Source organism: Myotis myotis, unplaced genomic scaffold (assembly GCF_014108235.1).
Source record: "Myotis myotis isolate mMyoMyo1 unplaced genomic scaffold, mMyoMyo1.p scaffold_m19_p_18, whole genome shotgun sequence".
NCBI lineage: Eukaryota > Metazoa > Chordata > Mammalia > Chiroptera > Vespertilionidae > Myotis > Myotis myotis.
Window position 1 is genome coordinate 4,196,383 of NW_023416322.1, and position 18,765 is coordinate 4,215,147.

The following is an 18,765-nucleotide window of genomic DNA, read 5'->3' on the forward strand; positions in this document are numbered from 1 at the left end:
CTGAGCTAGGCGCCACCTCTGTTTGTCCAGACAGTGGTAGCTGAAGCAACTTCCCCATTTATTATTATGTAAATCCTTGCTGATGGGCTAGTCTGCCTGTTTCTGGGGGGGTCGCCTGCCTAAGGGCTATGCTATGGGTGTATCCCAGATCAATAAAAGCTTGGTGAGGCCTGAGCACCAGTGGAAATCCTTCCCCTTGAGTTGGACTTGCCCGCCTGGCCCCTCAGTATTTCCAATTATCTCTTGTCTTTTCTCTTTCATTTGTGTGCGGCTCCGCTTCCAGGTCCTGAACCCTGAACCACGGGTGTTAGGTCGGAGAGAGCCCAGGATCAGATACATGCAGACATGTGATGAGACAGTGGACTTCCCCTGGAATTTCTCACAGATCAACGTGCCAGACACAGATACCAGCTTCTTCTCCCTTAATCCACATACCCCCACACAGATACTGACTTCTTTCTGAATACCCTGGCCCATCCCCTGCGGCAGAGAATTCCTCAGCTCATGTCCCCGCCCCTCACCCAACTGCAGTATAAAAAAAGCGCCCCCCCCCTCCCTGTTGGTGTGAATCCACGTGCCCTGTCCTGGGGGTACATGGGTCTCCCGGGGACGCAGAATAAACCTTTTCCTTTCCTTTCTTTTCTAATTCACTGGACTCTATTTCTTGCGCTGCCTCCTGAGCCACCTAACCTAACAACGGGGATGTGGAGGGAAACACACCATCAGAGGTGACACGCAAACTCATTTTTTTTGGTTGATATTTCTTTGTTAAATAGCATTTAAATATATAAAATAAATATCAAAAATATAAGTCTTTGTGTTACTATGGTTGCAAATATCAAAAAATTTCTATATGTGACACGGCACCAGAGTTAAGTTAGGGTTTTTCAAAATGCTGACACGCCGAGCTCAAAAGGTTCGCCATCACTGGCCTATAAGCACATCAAAAGATGCTCAGTATCACCGATCATTAGGGAAATGTAAATTGAGTACTTCATACCCATTAGGATGGCTATTATCAGAAAAGCAAAATAACGCAAAAATGTGAAAAAATTGGAAGTTTTGTGCATTGCTGATGGGAATACAAAATGGTACAAACACTATTGAAGACAGTATGGCAGTTCCTCAAACACTGTGAACCTAACACTGCTGGCCTCATGGGCAAAACGAGACTAATAGGGTTGTTACCAACATTATACTAAATTATTTATGTAAAGCATTTACAATACCAGGCACATTATAAACTAAGAGCTGGCTAATTTTGTAACATACCTAAAACAGTATTATGCGTAATTGCCACTTTGTTTTAAAGAAGTCGGGCTACCCTATTGCTTATTGCCACAGCTAGTCAAGGTTAAAGTTGATATGAGACTTTGTATAAGGCCTTGAGCCAGACTTGTTCAAGAGGTAACTCCTCCTGCCTTATGAAATGTCCTATTGCAATTTTTTCATGATAATAAGAACTAAGAATAGAAATGTGCCTTTCTTGTGGTTCTTTCCTGTTAGAAACGTTAAAATAATTTAGAAGTAAGGGAATAAAGAATGCAGAATTCGTTCATTGTTCAATTTGTTGCATGGCCTAAGGAAGGGTATAACACATTCCCACACATCAAGAGAAGAAATTTATTTTGTTCTAGTGTAAAAAAGAAAGGATCAATCACTGTCAACATCACCAAAAAGATGTACCATTTCCGTAATTCAGAGGATAACCAAAGCACAGGGCCATACAAAAATAACATCCAAAATTCTGAGGATTGTGGCTTCAAAATGAAGTATTTAATAGATACCTTCAGTTGTAATGGTCAGTAAAACGGAAGGATCTGGCTTCGGACACATATGGCTGAAACTGTTTGGAACGCTTTGCTTCCAGGCGGAACTGTCTAGTCCTTTCCTTGACAGCTTGTTGCTCCACCAGTTTTTCCACCCGCTTCCTTCGTAGCCACCTGCGGGGACAGACAGGATCGGGTCTGGTGTAACCAGCATGTGTGCTTCACGCTGTAAGGTTACTGCCATAGCCAATTAAAAGAAACTGAATGTCTTTACACTGAAACGCTGTAGTCACAACACAAAAGTACTAACTGAAAAATTTCAGGCTTATGCCCTAGGCCAGCCGTGGGCAAACTACGGCCCTCGGGCCGGATCCGGCCCGTTTGAAATGAATAAAACTAAAAAAAAAAAAAAGACCGTACCCTTTTATGTAATGATGTTTACTTTGAATTTATATTAGTTCACACAAACACTCCATCCATGCTTTTGTTCCGGCCCTCCGGTCCAGTTTAAGAACCCATTGTGGCCCTCCAGTCAAAAAGTGTGCCCACCCCTGCCCTAGGCCCACACAAGAAAACATAGTTATATCTGGTATTGAATGTTTGAATTAAGTTTGTCTTACAATAAAATTGCAAACATAACATTTTTTAGTAATAAACAGTTTTATAGGTGATATGGGTCCTATCCTTTTTTAAAAAATATGGCTTTATACATAAATAAGTATGTGATAGATTCCAAATAACTAATTTTTTGTAACTAGTTGCATGCTAAAACCTTACTTAACCAGGCTGAGAATCCCAGCATGCATCAATGTTGCATTGCTTTTCTTGGTAGAAAATTACAGAGCTCTTGATTTTCATTGCATAAACTAGTTTTTCCTTAAAGCAGAAAAATAAGTCTAAGCATAAAAAACATCAAAAAATGGAGAGTCCACATTCTAACAAATTTAAGTCTATAAATCTTGCTTAGGTAAAATAACATAAAAAATAATTGTATACACACATATCTAGTATATAAGTATGTATATGGTGTGTGTGTGTGTGTGTGTGTGTGTGTGTGTGTGTGATATTTTAAAGAAATAAATCTAAACTTTAAAATTGTATTAGAAAAAGACACTTAAGAAAAAAAAAAAAAAGAAACATCATAACCCAATGCAGTGTGGTCCTGAATTGGATACTAGTTTGATCAAATTAAACTGTAGCCATTTTGGGGGCCAACTGGGAAAAAATGGCTACGGGCTGGAGGTAGATGAAATCATTAATGAAAACAAGCCAATTGAGAACAGTTTGTAAGTATGATCTCAATTTCTATTTTTAAATTATAAATACAGAGAAATATCTAGAATATATGCACTAAGGTCCTAACAATAGTGACTTCTGAGTGATGAGAATGCGATGTTTTCCCCCTCCATTTCCACAATGAATATTTACTGCTTCTATTATAAAGGGTTATATATTTTTTAAAAAGGAAGAGAGAGAAACAAAGAAAAAAAGAGAAATATAGAAAAAACAAACAAAAACAGAAATGAAAGTAACTTCAAACAACAGGCCTCCCACAGGCTTGCTGGCAAAATTACAAGCCAGGTGTGTTTCCTCAGAACCAGCCAGGGAATGCAGGGTCTTTCCCAGATACCGAAGAGAGATCAGGATTGCCTTGAGCCACCAAAATATGTACCCAAATCTCCTCTCATTTGGTGTCCTCAGTCTGACTGCCTTTCTTTACATAAAAATAGTTCTAGGTAAATGTAACTATTCAGTTATTCTGGGGACTATGGAGGAGAAGCTGTAATCAATCTTTGGCCCATTCCTCTAAGAAATGAACAAACGGATGGATATATGAATGAATGGTGGGCTCTCAAAGGCTATCACACTGGTGCCATAAGAAACAACGTTAGTGTTGAAAACTATCTTAAAAGAATGGTATCAATATTGTGCCAGTGTGGAATCAAAGAATCTCACACATTTATTAAAGTGGATTTAAAAGTGAATAGGATGCAATGTCAAAGATCCAATATTTGGCTTATTTTTTTTTCCCAAGCTTTATCCATACATAACTTTCTAAAACGACCTTGAGGGAGGGGTGCGCTCTGCCTGTGACTTACTGTTTAAAGGCCCGTTCACGGCCTTCTGTCCCCTGGAGAAAAAACAAGCATTCCTCCTGCTTTCGTAGTTCTTCTGTCTTTTTTTCTTTCAGCTGCTCTTCGTGCTTCTTTTTAAGCCATAATCGAAAAGCTTGTTGTGGGTCTCTGTTTTCCTGCTAGTTACGAAAACAAGCTTTGCTTAATTTGAATAAACCACAACTACATTCTGAGACCCTGCCTACAGGACCCTACAAGAATAGGTCCCACTCAAATTTTTCACAGGAATGCCAACCCATGATCTGCACTCCTCATATCCAAATCAAACATATCACATTTGAATCAGCAACAATGACTCCCCCGCCTTCCCCCCAACCCACCCCCACCCCACCCCCCACACCCCCCCCCCCCGTCAGAAAATTCTGCACTGAATTCACTGCCATGTGGCTTCTTTCAAAAGTCTTAGTGAGCATGGCCCTCCCATGTTTATTGCAGCATCATTTACAACAGCCACCTGGAAACAACCTAAGCTGTGATAGGTGAAGGGTTAAAAAAGATGTGACATTTATGTACAATGGTGTACTACTCAGTCATAAAAAAAGATGACATACTGCCATTTATGACAACATGGATGGATCTCAAATGTACTATGCTAAGTGCAATGAGTCAGATGGAAAGGGACAAAAAACCATGATTTCACTCATTTTTATGGGGAATATAAAACAAAAAAGAAACAAATGAACAAACGAAACAAAATAAAAACAATGTTAGGTACAGAAAATATATAGATGGTAATAGAGGGGAAGGCAGTGGGAAGAGAGCAAAATGGGTGAAGGGATCAATTGTGTGGTGATAACTGGTGAGCACACTACTGTTATTAACCAATATTCTCTCAATAAAAAATACATGCATACATAGAAGAAAAGAAATAAAACAATACAGTATAACAGCTATTTGCATATCATTTACATTCTATTAGGTATTATAAGTAACCTAGAGATGATTTAAAGTGTACGAGAGGCCCTGGCCGGTTTGGCTCAGTGGATAGAGCGTCGGCCTGCGGACTCAAGGGTCCTAGGTTCGATTCCAGTCAAGGGCATGTACCTTGGTTGCGGGCACATACCCAGTAGGGAGTGTGCAGAAGGCAGCTGATCAATGTTTCTCTCTCATCAATGTTTCTAACTCTCTGTCCCTCTCCCTTCCTCTCTGTAAAAAATCAATAAAATATATTTAAAAAAAAATAAAAAAATAAAGTGTACGAGAGGATTATGTAGGTTATATGCGAATACTACACCCTTTATATAAGGGCCTTGAGCATCCAGGGATTTTGGTATTGCAGAGGGACACAGGGATCAATCCCACACAGGTACTGGGGGACGACTGTCATCAATAAATGAAGGTCTAGCCGAAACCGGTTTGGCTCAGTGGATAGAGCGTCGGCCTGCGGACTGAAAGGTCCCAGGTTCGATTCCGGTCAAGGGCATGTACCTGGGTTGCGGGCACATCCCCAGTAGGAGATGTGCAGGAGGCAGCTGATCGATGTTTCTCTCTCATCGATGTTTCTAACTCTCTATCTCTCTCTCTTCCTCTCTGTAAAAAATCAATAAAATATATATAAAAAAAATAAAATAAAATAAAATAAATGAAGGTCTAAACATAGCGACTTGCAAACTTTGCAAAGTTGAGCCCTTTGACAAGAAAAAATAATTTTGCACAAACAAATAAAACAGTTGGAGAAAGGCAGTGTGAGTAGAGTTGAGGTCTTTGTAGCAATCTGAAGAATGTCCGTGGAATACAGTCTGAAAACCAAAGATCCAACACTTACGTTATTCAGCCTTTCTTTAGATGCTAACTTTGGGGTTCAGACCCCAGAGTTGTCAGTGGGAACCCGCCATAGCTGAGCTATCCCTCCAGAACTTCAGCTGCTGCCCGGGCAGCCTCCAGGCGATTCTGACTTCCTACCAGTTTGTATGTGGTCTCCACTTTACATCCTTGGTTATCAGGGCTCTCTCCAGCTGGTCTTCATTTGATTATTCGGGATGGTTTTTCTATATTTTAGTTGTAATTCCAGTTTGGTCCTGGGAGAGTATCAGTGTAGCTTCCACTTCATCTGCCGCCACCATGGTTCTTCACGAGATCCCAGCTTTGATTTTTAGCTTTGAGAGCATCTAGCTGCCCAGCCCACCTCCAAAGCTGTAACTACTCTTATGGAGAGTGGCTTTAGCATTTGCAGCCGTACAATGTCTCATCAGGGTAACAGCCATGAAGCTTTGTCATAAGCAGCAGCTAGTGGGAGTAGCCCATTGTGTTGAAAGAGCTTATTTGGGAGAATAAAAAGAGCAAAGGGACAGATCTGGGGCCTTGGGATGGATGCCTGGCTAGAACACTCATTTAATACTTCCCCCAAATATGAGCCCGTGGTGGAGAAGACCTTCTCCTACACCTTGCATTTTCCTTTACCTGTGACCCACATGGCAAAGCATGCTGGTCTCAGTTATGAAATGCATGTGACCGAGGGTCTTTTGTGTACGACGCTGAACCTGGTGAAGAGGACTCATGGACCTAAAGGATATCGCTGAACACCTAGAAATCGCAGAGTGGCTGCAGATGACAGAAAGTGTTCATCTGGAATTATAGACCAGAAGAGTCAGGAATTCAGGAACCACAGGATTGATGGGTATCTCTGTCCATTTATTCATTCAATGGATATTTACAGAGTATCTATTATATAGACTATCTACAGGCACATGAGTACTCGGTCACATCAATGAAAAAACCAGGTCAGCTCTCCCATACATCCTAGGCCGATACTGTACAATGCAGTAGCTGCTAGTGGCATGTGGCTACTGACAGAGAAAATTACACACTCAGCACCTTGGTCACATTAGCTCCATTTCCAGGGCTTCACAGCCACACTGTGGCTTGATCGCCAGCACAGGTACAGGGCGTTTCCATCAGCTCAGAAAGCCACACTGGCAAGTGTTGCTCTAGACGAGCAGGTAAGAATAGATGATTGATCGACTGACTGGTATGTCAGATGCAAAGAAAAGTGTGGTAAGGAGAGAAACTAATCATGGGAAGGTGAGGAGAAAGGACGGTATTTAGAGAGAAAGTGAGGGAGCGAGTTTGGAGACATCTGGGCAGAGTCTTCCAAGCACTGGTAACACAGCAAAGGGCCAGACGAGGGGCTGTGTTTTGCACGTTCAATAAAAAGCAAAGTCAAAATGAAGCTGTCGCAAAGGGGCTGGCAAGTGGAAGGAGACGAAGCCAGAATAACAGGGATCCGACAGTGCACAACCTTGTAGGCGGTGGTAGGCACTGGGACTTTATTTGGAGATGAGGAGCCACTGGAGGTTCTGAGCGTACGTGATGCAATCTACTCCGCATTTCAGAGGCTCACCCTGGCTGCTGTGCTGGAGACGGGATGGAGCTGGGGGCAAGGTGGAAGAAGGAGCAGCAGTTACCAGGCTTTTGCAGCGGGTCAGGCAACATGCAGGGGTGGTTTAGATGAAGATGGTGGGACTCGGGATGTAAGTTGAAGATAGAATAGACAAAATTTTCTCCTAGACTGAATGTAGGGTTTTATATTGTGCTTTACTAGATTATGTTTTAATATTTCCAGGATTTGTTTTTATATTTTTATCAATACAACCATATAAAACCAAACATTTCTGCACTGCAAAACAAAACAAAAAAAATGAAAAACCAAAGGAAAAAAGTAATGCAGATTTCTCAAAGAAGGTTTCCTAACAGAAAAGTTGATAAAGAATTTTTCTATGAAAAGAATATTCAAACAGCTCAGAGGTGATCAGTCTTGCTGAAAATAACACTGCAATGCAACAACATTTCCTACCTATCATGTTGGTAAAAATAAAAACCCTTGAAATCACACTTCTTAATGCAGGTGCAGGGGTATTTGTGTGTGCACCCCATCTTTGCCCTATTTGAATATAAAAGTTACACTGTCTAAAAAAATTGGTAGCTTTCCCTATTTGGTGCTATGACAGTTTAAACGAAATAGGAGTCACTGGATTTTTGCAAGGCTTCTTAGGATGCGCCTGATGCATCTTGTGCGAGGGTGGTTCCTGGACCAGTCTCTCTACTTCTCGCAGAGGTTCTTAGTCTGACATTCCGATGCCCTTCCGTAAACAAACCCCGCCTCCATCTCGGTATGAAGTTAATTTCATAGAAGTTTTACTTACTCTGCTGCTCATGTCTTCAATTTCCTTTGCTCGCTGAATTCTCCTCATTTCTACAACCTGCTCTCTTTTCTTTTGCAACCACGCTTTAAATACTATGTCGTTCTCCTTTTTCTTTTCTTTCTCTTCTTCTATTTTCCGTAGTTCTTCCTGGTGGAAAGAACATCAAAAGGCATTAATAAAAGATTTAAAAATCGTAGGTGAGTCCTTAGAGTAGAGAGAGATATTTTGAGATCTGAAGTTAGAATTCCCTGCCTCTAAAACTTTCCAACGAAAAGCTAGGTGTTCTTTAATAATAATAATAATAATAATAATAATAATAATAATAATAGTAATAATAATAACAATGCCTCTAATTTGCTTAGGAAGAGAATAAAGATTTTTTAAGATAAATCAAACTGTAGAGACAAAGGCTACAATTATATGGGTGTATAATACATACTGTCCAGGAATTCCTTGAATCTCTCCTCCACTTCCTACTTTAATTTTAGTCTTAAATGCAGCTAAGCCACAAAAGCACTGCATGATGTCCGTAAAAGCAGAAAGATGTTCTAAATGTTTTTCTACTATTGTTACATTTGTTCATTGTAATAAATGGCATTGTGGTTGCAAAAGAAAAGGTGGCAGGCACTTAGAGATGTACTTTGAAGGGTGTAAGTGAGCCACCATGTGCTGTCTAGGACCTGCTCTGAAAAGTCCTTAGCCCACGAAGGAGATGAAGCAAATACGCCAAAATCGCAGCGATTTCTGAATCCGGATGAGAACAGAGGGTTAGTTGCACCTTGAGATATGTTTGGAATTTTTATTAGTATGTTTAAACATATTTTCAGCTAGCATATATTCATAAATTAACACTTTGCTATCAGGAAAAATGTTTAGATAATTAGTTAAATGCAGGAACAAAATGAATTTTTAAACCTGAATTATCCAGCTAATCTTCTAAAAGGGAGTGACTTAAACCTGAAGGGCGGTACTTCATGGACCCGGTTACAGACAGCGATGAAGCAGTGCCTGGGAGCCGCGCCTCGCGGTGGTGGGAACAGCAGCGAGCTCGACCTGAGGCACTCACCCTGCCGCGTACGCACCTGCTCACCTCTAACCTGAGCCGCCTTCACAGCTCTCCAGTCTCTCCCAACACTAAAGTCATCACTGAAAGGAACTGAACGACACAATCCCTGCTTACATTTTCTCAAAGAACAGAATTCAGAATCCTTTCCTTATGCTTTGACAACAGAGAAAGTCCTTCTAATTCCTTTGGATGCAACACAATATAGGAAGGAAAGACAAAATTCTACCCTTGACAGCATAAAATACCTTTTAACATGCCTGTCTACTATTTCCTAAACTCTAATGGAGCTTACATTATATATAGTTCCTTTTTACAAAAAAAAAAAAAAAAAAAAAAAAAAGAACATTGGACACGGACAGTATGGTAGGACGATTACCTTTCCAGAAGGAACCTTTAGACACTCACACTGATGACATCAGCCAGAGCCCAGCTAGCAGAGCTGCCAGGGAGAACGGGGAGATGGCTCCCTTAGCAGAGGGCCAGAGTACAGCAGCCAGCCCAGCAATATTTTGTCAGGCATAAAAAGTAAAGCTGTGAAAGAAGCTAAGTAATATTTTTAAAGGCTTAGAACGTAAAGCCCATGCCTTCAGCAAGTACCAGGGAAGGGGAACAGATATGCGGATCTTTGACACAAGGAAACAGCAGTGTGTGTGACACCCAGAGAAGAGGGTCAAATGCAAACAGAACAATCTACCAGCCACACCAGTCACAGTTACCCTTAGTTCACTGGTGAGAGATACTGAAATGGTGTAAAACCTCCTCCACGACTTTTAGAGAAATACGCCCACGCATATGCATGGATGTGTGCGTCCAGTTACTCTCAACAGGTACTTTTGTATTGTCGTAAAGTTAACAGAGCCTTCAAGTATTGTTGTGTATCTGATCCGAGTAAGCAGAGCCTGGCTGTTAGCGTTTAGATACCAGTGGCCGAGCCAGAAAACACTGAGCCTGCAGCCTTTCAGACTCCGCCTGAGTGGGCTATGGGCTCCATGTTCTTGCTGACTCTGTTTCACTTTTTCTGCAAATGTGAGTTCCTGATAAATGCAGAGATTCCCCTGGTAGTTTCCTGCCTAAGTGGAAAATATACTATTTCTCAATGAATGCCAAGAAAACCGGGATTTTTTTACTCCAACTTTGCTACAAACAAGTTGAATGACTTTGGTAAAGTTACTTAAACTTTCTACACTATAGTTTTCTGATCTGCAACAGGATCTTTAAGCTTTCCTCTATCTGTAACATCCTATTAGCCCATGATTCTGCTGAGGTTTGGTATTTACAGTTAGACATTTTGGGTGGTTCAGCTTGATACCATTAGTTATCCAGTAAAACAGAGAATTTGGGGCATTCAAGTCATTTCAAGAAAACATACCAATTTTGGCACCTGTAGTTTTCAATTATAAAATACTTTTATTTTAGGAGCAAAAAAATACCCCAAAATAATAATTTTGGATTCCATAAGGCGTTCTGGAGATATTTCACTTAGGTCATCAGTTCTATTCTTAATTTGAAACTAAAATCCCTGAACTCAAGGGATTATAGGCATACATGATACATGAACACACACACGCCACAGAATTATAATCCAATTCTACCTGTTGCCTCCTAAACCCCAGCACAGCTTGCCTGCACGTTCCCACCTGACATTTGATTCTCACCTGTCTCACATCCAGGTTCCTTTCAGCAGTCACCTGACTTCTCTGAGCCTCACCTTTACAATGACAGGATCAGATGAAGTCCCCACTGAGCTCGACCCCCGCTCCAACCCAGGTGTTTTTACACCAAGGACCAAGGTAGTCATGGTGTTCATCCCGTCCATACACATCCTGAACATTCAACCCTGCATCTTCCGACAGGAAGACAAAGCAACCAGGCAAATACGCCCAACACTTGGAAGAAATACTTTGGTGAAGGACCGTTTCCATTGCTGCTGCACCTGTGAAATAGGAAAACAGACTCTCCTCTCCACCCGGTGCCCATGCGCTCTCACCTCCCTCTTCAGCTTCTCTCTCCTTTGTTCCAGCCGCTTTTGCAGTTCCTTCTGTCTCGGAGAAAGACAATACGTGGAGGTCACTGGACATACATTGGCAGACTGTATCCTGTGATTAGACTTCCCGTTCCCCTTACTGGGCTCTGAGTTGGCAGCGGAGCTGGGCCGCGCCTTGGGGCTGGGCGGCGGCGGCTGAGGGGGGAAAGCCGCGGGCTCCTCTGTGGATGAGCCCTGGATCTTTGCTGCAGGCTCTTCCTTCGTGACACCACTGACAGCTGAGCTGGAGGACCTGGCTGATGACTGCTGAGCATCATTTTCTGAACTGTTGGCATTGCTAATGGGGGGCAAGAACCCCTGACTCTCAATGTCTTGCAGATTCATAAGTTCAAACTTCCCATCTCTCTCGACCAGTACCTTCCGGTCCTTGTTCTCCTCACAGCCCCCGCCAGGGAGCGACAGGACCACACCTTCCCGTCCAGGTTCATTGGAAAGATGTAACTGCGACAGCTTCCCAGACACATTGCTCTCATTTTCAAAACGTGTGTAGTCGTCAGTGTCTTCCAGCGGAGGAACTTCGAGATCCACTAATTTGTCCTTGAACTTCAGTTTCCGCTCCCTCTTGTCATTCACTGGTTCTTGATTCTGTAGAATCTTGTTGGCTTGTATAATTTTCTCCATAATGTATCTCCTCACTTCCTCATCCTCGTCCTCCTCCACGTCTTTCTGGCTTTCCAGTCTGGATTCCTGGAAGGAGTTTTCACTGTCTGAATCTGACATGGGTTCCAGAGACTGACTGCTCGGCACGGAAATGAAGTCATTTTTTCTTGGTGAAGCCTCGTCCCTCCAGGATGTGTCAGGATCAGGAAGCTGTCCCGTGTGTTCGGCTTCTGTTTCATTCTCTCTTAACTCATTGCTAATGCTCTCTTCATTCCCACAAGCCATCTGAAAAAAAAAAATATATATATATGAGGTTCTCTTTTCAGCAAAAATGGAGACACTTTGTCTATTTATATGTAAAAAAACCAGAAACGGATTTTCAGATTCATGTAATTTGTTTCAGAAATGGGAAAATACATGTGCTTCCTGCTCGCTCTTTGCTCATAATACTCTAACTCACATTTGTGAGCACCCCAGGGGAAATGCATGGACAACACCAGTCAGGAAATTTTAACTCTAAATCTGTATTTGATGGTATTGAGTGCTACACTGATATTTAAAGTATTTTATGCCAATGCATGAAAAGGTAACTATAAATATTATTTTAATATTCCACCCTCTATATAAATTTTCCTCCCTTTACATTTTCAGAAGTATATTTTTTAATGTTTTTTTAATAATATTTGTATTCTTCAAAAAACAAAGTATCTTTCTCCTCAAGACCTTTAAAAGTTACTGTCATTGATCAAGTCCTAATTATTTTGAGGTTCTTAGAATCCCTTGAGATTATTATTGCCATTTTCTGCAGAACCCAAATCCCAGATCAATTTTTACCTCTAGATTTTCTAGAGAAAAAAAGTAATAGACCCTCTATATTTTTCTTTTTAATTCCTGAAGAACTCATTCACTTGTCTTTTCTTTGTTGCTCAGAGCTTATTTACTCTTAAAATTTCAAATATTAGCCAAAAGACTGTTTTTTGAGGATTTGCTTCATTTGTCACTCACATTAAACCTCCATTTTACCCGTTTATATAAACTAGAAATGAATTGTACTCATTTTTTTTTGCTTTTCATGCAATTAATTATATTATTTATATTATATAAATTACAATTTTAGAATTATAATTTTAGCTTTATTAAGTGCTAACTTAATCCCTGTTCTCTCACTAATTACCCGTGCCTTAAGATACAACATTTAAACTCTCCATGCCTCAATTTTCTCATCTATAAGATGGGATGATGTCATTTGTTCTATGTACATTAAAGAAGTTTTGTGAGGTTTAGATGAGATAATATGAAACTCTTCAAGAATTACAAAACACTGTTGCTGTTGGCAATTTATTTATACCTCTATTATGTTGACATCACTTTGTTCTTTTTCATCAATTAACCACTCCAGATCCTTTTCAAAGTCATCTTCATATTCTCCAGTTTCTTTGGAATCAGTATCTTTATTTTCATCCATTTTCTGTGTGTTAGGGAATAATGCTGTGAGACGAAAAGAGATAAGGTCTATGCTATGTGCACTTCAGGTGTATGTGAGTCTAAAGACCAATATTGAAGATAAGCTCATTAACACACAACATGGGGTGCTCAGAATAAACATGTGCCTGTAGACTTACAATGGCCAGACATTTTCCAAGTGTACTACTCCTAACCACTTCCCCCCAATTCCTGAAACCGGAATTTGCAAGGAGACTAAGAGGCAGATAAGAAGGCTATCGGCGGCTTAGAGAGGGATGTTCCACATTCCCCCGATAGCATTAAAACGCCTGTGCGTCAGAGCGCTCACAGCACATGACTCAGCTTCTTAGTCTCACTCATCTGCATTTTCTTATGTTCAAATGAACACAAGTATATCAATCCCCACCCTCAGTTTCCCCACCTTCTTAAAAAAGGATCTAGTCACTTATAGGCGTAACTATAATTTGTGACCTGAGAGCTTTTTAACTAAGTAATAACTAATTCTCATTTATGGTAAATGCTGGTTTCCATAGAAGTCAGGCTGTTGTCTACTCTAAATAAAACATTTCTTTTTGTTAAAAAAACAAACTCTGATGCCTAATACTAGAAGACAGTGACAATAAATGGAGATGTCAGATGAAAGTTAATAAATGTTTGTGAAATGAAATTCATTTTTAAAAGAGCTAAGCTAAAGTTATCTTCAAAATTTTTGAGGTCAGTGCATAGCCATGTTAATTTTTTGTGCACAACTTTTCAAACAAAAGCAGCATGTAAATCTCTACCTATAATGTGTCTGTATATGTGTGTGAGCATACCACATATATGCACAATTTTGCACACACCTATAATCTATATATATAAAAGCCTAATATGCAAAGTGTCCCCCCAGAGTTTGACCAGGAGACCGGGAGTTCAATCACTCGCTATGATGTGCGCTGACCACCAGGGGGCAGTGTGGAACAAAGGAAGGACCTGGTCAGCAGCTGGCTGGCAGCTGCTAGGGACCCTACCTGTGCACGAATTTTGTGCACTGGGCCTCTAGTATTCCTATAAAGATTATACAAGACCTCTGGCCTACTCAGTCTGGTACAGAAGGCAAACATAAACAAAACACATAAATTAAAAATGCAGGGAAAAATAAAAATGTAAGTAAATGTAATAAAGGTGTATATGAAGGACTGTGGAAGGGATAAAAGAAGCAATTAACTCAGTCTAAATTGCAAATACCATAGAAAGCTGAGCAGGGTTTGATTACTGAGTCTGAGAGTCCATCAGTTATTCCACACAAACAGAACAGCACGAGAAAGAACAAACACACATGGACAAGCCTGGAACTGAATATAAACATGCACTAAAGAAAGATCTGGAAGGAATATGGGTCAGTTTGATGTCATATAATCTTTCACAAAGAGAAGGGTTGAGGGAAAATTATTTATGTAGATTTAATTGTCACAAAATAGCCAAAGGTAGAACTATATAGCGATAATCTACACACTTCCCACTATTGACTTAAACAAAAGAGTCATGCTCTCTAAATGTACGCAGAATATTAGACCCAGTTTCAAAAAAACTGTAGAAATCTGATGTTAGGGCTCCAAGCACCTGGGAGCCTGTTCCCATACCTGCTTCTCTAGCCCCTCCACCAAGAATAAGTTGCCTAAAACCCACTTTGGAAGTAGAACGAATGGATGTCAAGAATGCGAGAGACCTCAGCACGTTGGTAAAGATGTAACATGAGAGCTATTGTGGCTGAATATATAAATTACCCAATCGGAACTTTGCTTTAGCCGTTAGCTTCACTTTGTTCTCCCCAAACATTTGAAGAGACCACCTTGTCCTGGTACCAATTTTACTAAAGTGAGATTTATGTTGTTTACCTTCCCCTGTTCACCGACAAATGATAGTGGACGCGTGTGGGGGGCCATCTTTCCACTGGCTGCACCAGACATGTGGCAGGGCTTTTCAGCACTACACGTGAAAAACACTGCAATAGGCTTGGTGAACACTGGGTTCAAAATGAGTTTAAAATGGAGATACCCAAAACGTAAAAGAGCTCCAAGGCTGAGACTGTGGGTGAGAAACAACACAGAAATCCCTGTACTGATTCCTGTGCTACTGCCCTTTAAAGAACAGAAGACAAGCTGGGACTCATTCATGGGGCTAGCAGGCCAGGAGAGGGGATCAAAGAGAGGAGAAGGGAAGAAGGTAGGTTGTGAGGTAAAGTGTCTTAGCAGCAGACTCTGGGGAGCACTTGAATGACAGTCTAAGGAAGCGCAGGCCCTGGATGCACCTGTTAAGCACTATTGAAAAGGCTGCCATGTGAAGGGGAGTGAACTTGTATCACGTCGAGTAGTACAATTAGTACGAGGGCTGGAAACGTGGGGCAGATTTAGGTACGTGAAGAGAGACGTTCCATTTCAAAGCTTGTCCTGAAGTGAGGTGAGATGCCTAGAAGATGACTCGGGCATGAATGATTTCCAGGAGATCAAAGCTTTAGAAAAGTTGAGCTAGATGACTCTTAAGGTTGCTTTTAACCTTTTCTATAAGATGCAAATGAACAAATAACTGCCAACTCGTGAAAAGCAAGAGAATTTTAAAAGCAAATGCATAGCACCACGATAAAGGGTATCTAACAATCGAAATAGAGACAGACCATTGATAGCAGGACGCCAGCTGTCAGTGGCAGGGGGGAGATGGGAGGCGGAGAGAGGGGAGAGGGATTGAGCAAAAAAGAATATAAAAGAGGGAAACTGTCATGGAAAAAGAAGAAGTGCAGAATAGTAGTTACAAAATAGTCATGGGGATGTAAAGCACAGCATAGGAAAAGTAGTCAATAATATAGTAATGACTATGTGTGGTGCAAGTTGGGTACTGCAAATATCAGAGGGAGGAGCACTGTGTAAAGTATATGGTTGTCTAACCACTATGCTGCACATCTGAAACTAACACAAAATAATACAGAATGTAAGTATATATATGTATACTATAAAAATAAAATAAATACTTGGTATCTAAATAACTAAGTTCAAGATTTAAAAACACTGTGGAGTCTGTCTCATTTAAATGTCATCTTTCTTTGTCTAGTTCTTCATATTGGTTTCCTTTCCTTCTCAAGACAAAGTTAGACTTGGGTAACTGAAATGTCAATTATTCAACTGGATAATTATAACTATTTCTAATGTATTAGTTGGACTATAATTACTTCTAGATATTTATTTCTTTTAAACTAAGATTACAAAATGGACGTTCTTAAAGGACTCAGAGTTAAGCTGTGATAATTTGTAAGTCAGAGGTTGAGAGCAATAATACTTTGAGGTGACCTAGAGAAACCAAGTCAGTATTGCAGAGTGAGTTTACTCACCACTGCCTACCTGCAAGGCAGACTAAGTCACATCAACTGTTATGCGTACTTACCTAGCAAGTGAAATAAGGTTGCCATGATCATGCAGAATAAACTGAAACGCATTGTGATTCAAAACACATACATAGTTCCATTTTTCACAGTCACAAATGCCTTAGGACCATCAGCCCTCTTTTCAGAGCAGGGATCTTGAAATGTACTATGTTAAGATGTTTAAGTTACATAACTAATTTTTTAGAATAAGATTTGTATGGAACTCTCCCATGCTTTCCCTTAACTTTATAATAAACAGAGTGGAACTTGTAAATAAATGGTTGTCTAAAGACTTTCATTAATATGCTTTATTACTTACAAAGAATCTCACCCATGTGAAAACTCAAATTTAAAGCCAAACCATAGCATAAAAATAATAAAAATAAAATGATGACAAATTAAACATATTAGGTGTTATTACGTCATACTAATATACCATACTTTAAAGAGCCACAGTTGAAGTGACTCTGAGAAGTAACTGATAGGTTGCATCGAATCAAAAGTGCCATTCTCTTCCTATAACTTTAAAAAATTCATGGCTCGTTCCCAAGTAAACAAAGAACATGAATCATACACTCTTGTTACCTAGTCCCCTAAGTCTCTCTCAAGTGCGTCACCGGATATTCAATCCCCTTCAGTCCCTTTAATCTTCATTCCCAGGGTACTGGCCATATGATACACAGCCAACATGCTCCAACAAAAATACTCCTCACACCAACGGAATCGCCCAACACATTTCCTGTAAGTTTCACATTTAAATTTCCATGTTTGTCCTCCTTAGCAATCCATGTAACTGGCTTGGACGAGAACTACCTTCTTAACAGGAACTGTAGTAAGAGAGAGGAATTAATTCCTTCTCCCTGGTGTCTGCTAACTCCCAGAGGGAAGTGACTGCCCATCTTTTTAGTGTTGAGCCTGAGTCCAGGGGTAAACACAATGTTGATAACTTTCAGGATTCACAACTTACAAATATAGTTTCATCATTCTAAGTCATAGACTCCACTCTTATCTCGTCTCCTTTTAAACACAAGGGTGTTTAAATTCTAAGAACATGGAAAGAATGTCAAAGAGAACGCCTTTTAACATAAAATAAGAACTTAAGCAATATCCACCCCGTGGTCACATCCCGAGACCACCGGCCCCTTCTTCCTGCTGCCTCCTGCGGAGACGGTTCCCAGGACTGAAGAAGGTGAAGGGACTAACACAGAACATACGAGCTTAACCCATGGGCGCAGGCAACAGGGATGGTGGCCACAGGGAGGGGGTCGGGGTTTGAGTGGAGGGAAGAAAGGGGGGATGAACAGGGACATCTGTAAATAGTGTCAACAATAAAAAATAAAGGAAAAAAAAAAACTTATAATCTGCCACCCCAAGCATGACGATACATAACAGTTAACAAACACCAGGGGGTCGTTTTCGTTGTATCCCAGGTACCGGGGACTCAGCGACGGCCTGGCCTCTTCCTGAAGGAGCTGATGTCGGGGAGTGAGTTTTCCGGCCCAGGGAGGAGCCGCGGGGAGGGAAAGGCTACGCAACAATGGCAGACCCGCCAACAGCCAGGCGTTGCCAGGCTCCGCGGGCGCGGGACTCGGGAGGATGCGGAGCCCACAGGAGGGCTCTGCCCCCTGGTCTCCCGCCCCTTTCTTCCCACCTGTCCTGGCCGCTCCCCCGGTTCACTCGCTCCCCCATAAACAAGTCCGCACCGTCCTTCCCTCGGTCCCTTACAGCCTCTCCTGCCTGTGAGGTGCAGCGGCTGAGCTCACAGAGATGGCCGGGGGTGCTCTCCTCTCCTCCTCTCTCTCAGCTCTGAGCAGGAGGCGAGGGAGACCCCGGCACCTGCTACCTACGCAGCCGGGACCCGGCTGCTATGGCAACGGCGCGTCTCAGCGTCCTCCATCCCGGCCTCTCTGACAACGAGGTCTGTGGCGCGCGCAGGCGCAGACGGCAGCCTGCGGCAGTGGCAGCGCGGACACGGACACTCGCGCTCCTTGGCAGGTGGCCTCGCAGGCCCTGCCGCTTGGTGGTTTCCATGGAGACAGCGGGACCTCCTCCCCCAGACGCACACGCAGGTCTCCGAGGGTCGGCGACTGGCGCGCTCTCTTGGTTGTGAGATTTCCCGCGGGGACCTGCCGCTCGCCAGTGTTTGGAAGG

General features: G+C 41.6%; 1 protein-coding gene across 5 annotated transcripts in view; it reads right to left on the reverse strand.

The window, feature by feature from the left end:
• CCDC181 (coiled-coil domain containing 181) overlaps positions 1 to 18,617 on the reverse strand; it is a 36,767-nt gene extending 18,150 nt beyond the window's left edge. The window contains exons 1-6 of one of the 5 annotated variants that reach the window (XM_036343418.1): positions 18,462 to 18,606; positions 13,105 to 13,244; positions 11,100 to 12,041; positions 8,047 to 8,193; positions 3,869 to 4,023; positions 1,788 to 1,943 (exon numbers count right to left, since the gene is read on the reverse strand). In XM_036343418.1, coding sequence (XP_036199311.1) covers positions 1,790 to 1,943; positions 3,869 to 4,023; positions 8,047 to 8,193; positions 11,100 to 12,041; positions 13,105 to 13,221 — 1,515 coding nt within the window. In that variant the 5' untranslated portion in view covers positions 13,222 to 13,244; positions 18,462 to 18,606 and the 3' untranslated portion in view covers positions 1,788 to 1,789. Of the gene's footprint in view, positions 1 to 1,609; positions 1,944 to 3,868; positions 4,024 to 8,046; positions 8,194 to 11,099; positions 12,042 to 13,104; positions 13,245 to 18,265 lie in introns of those variants that run through there. The other 4 variants (XM_036343419.1, XM_036343417.1, XM_036343421.1 and 1 more) reach the window with 4 other exon arrangements.
• Between the last annotated feature and the right edge of the window lie 148 nt (positions 18,618 to 18,765).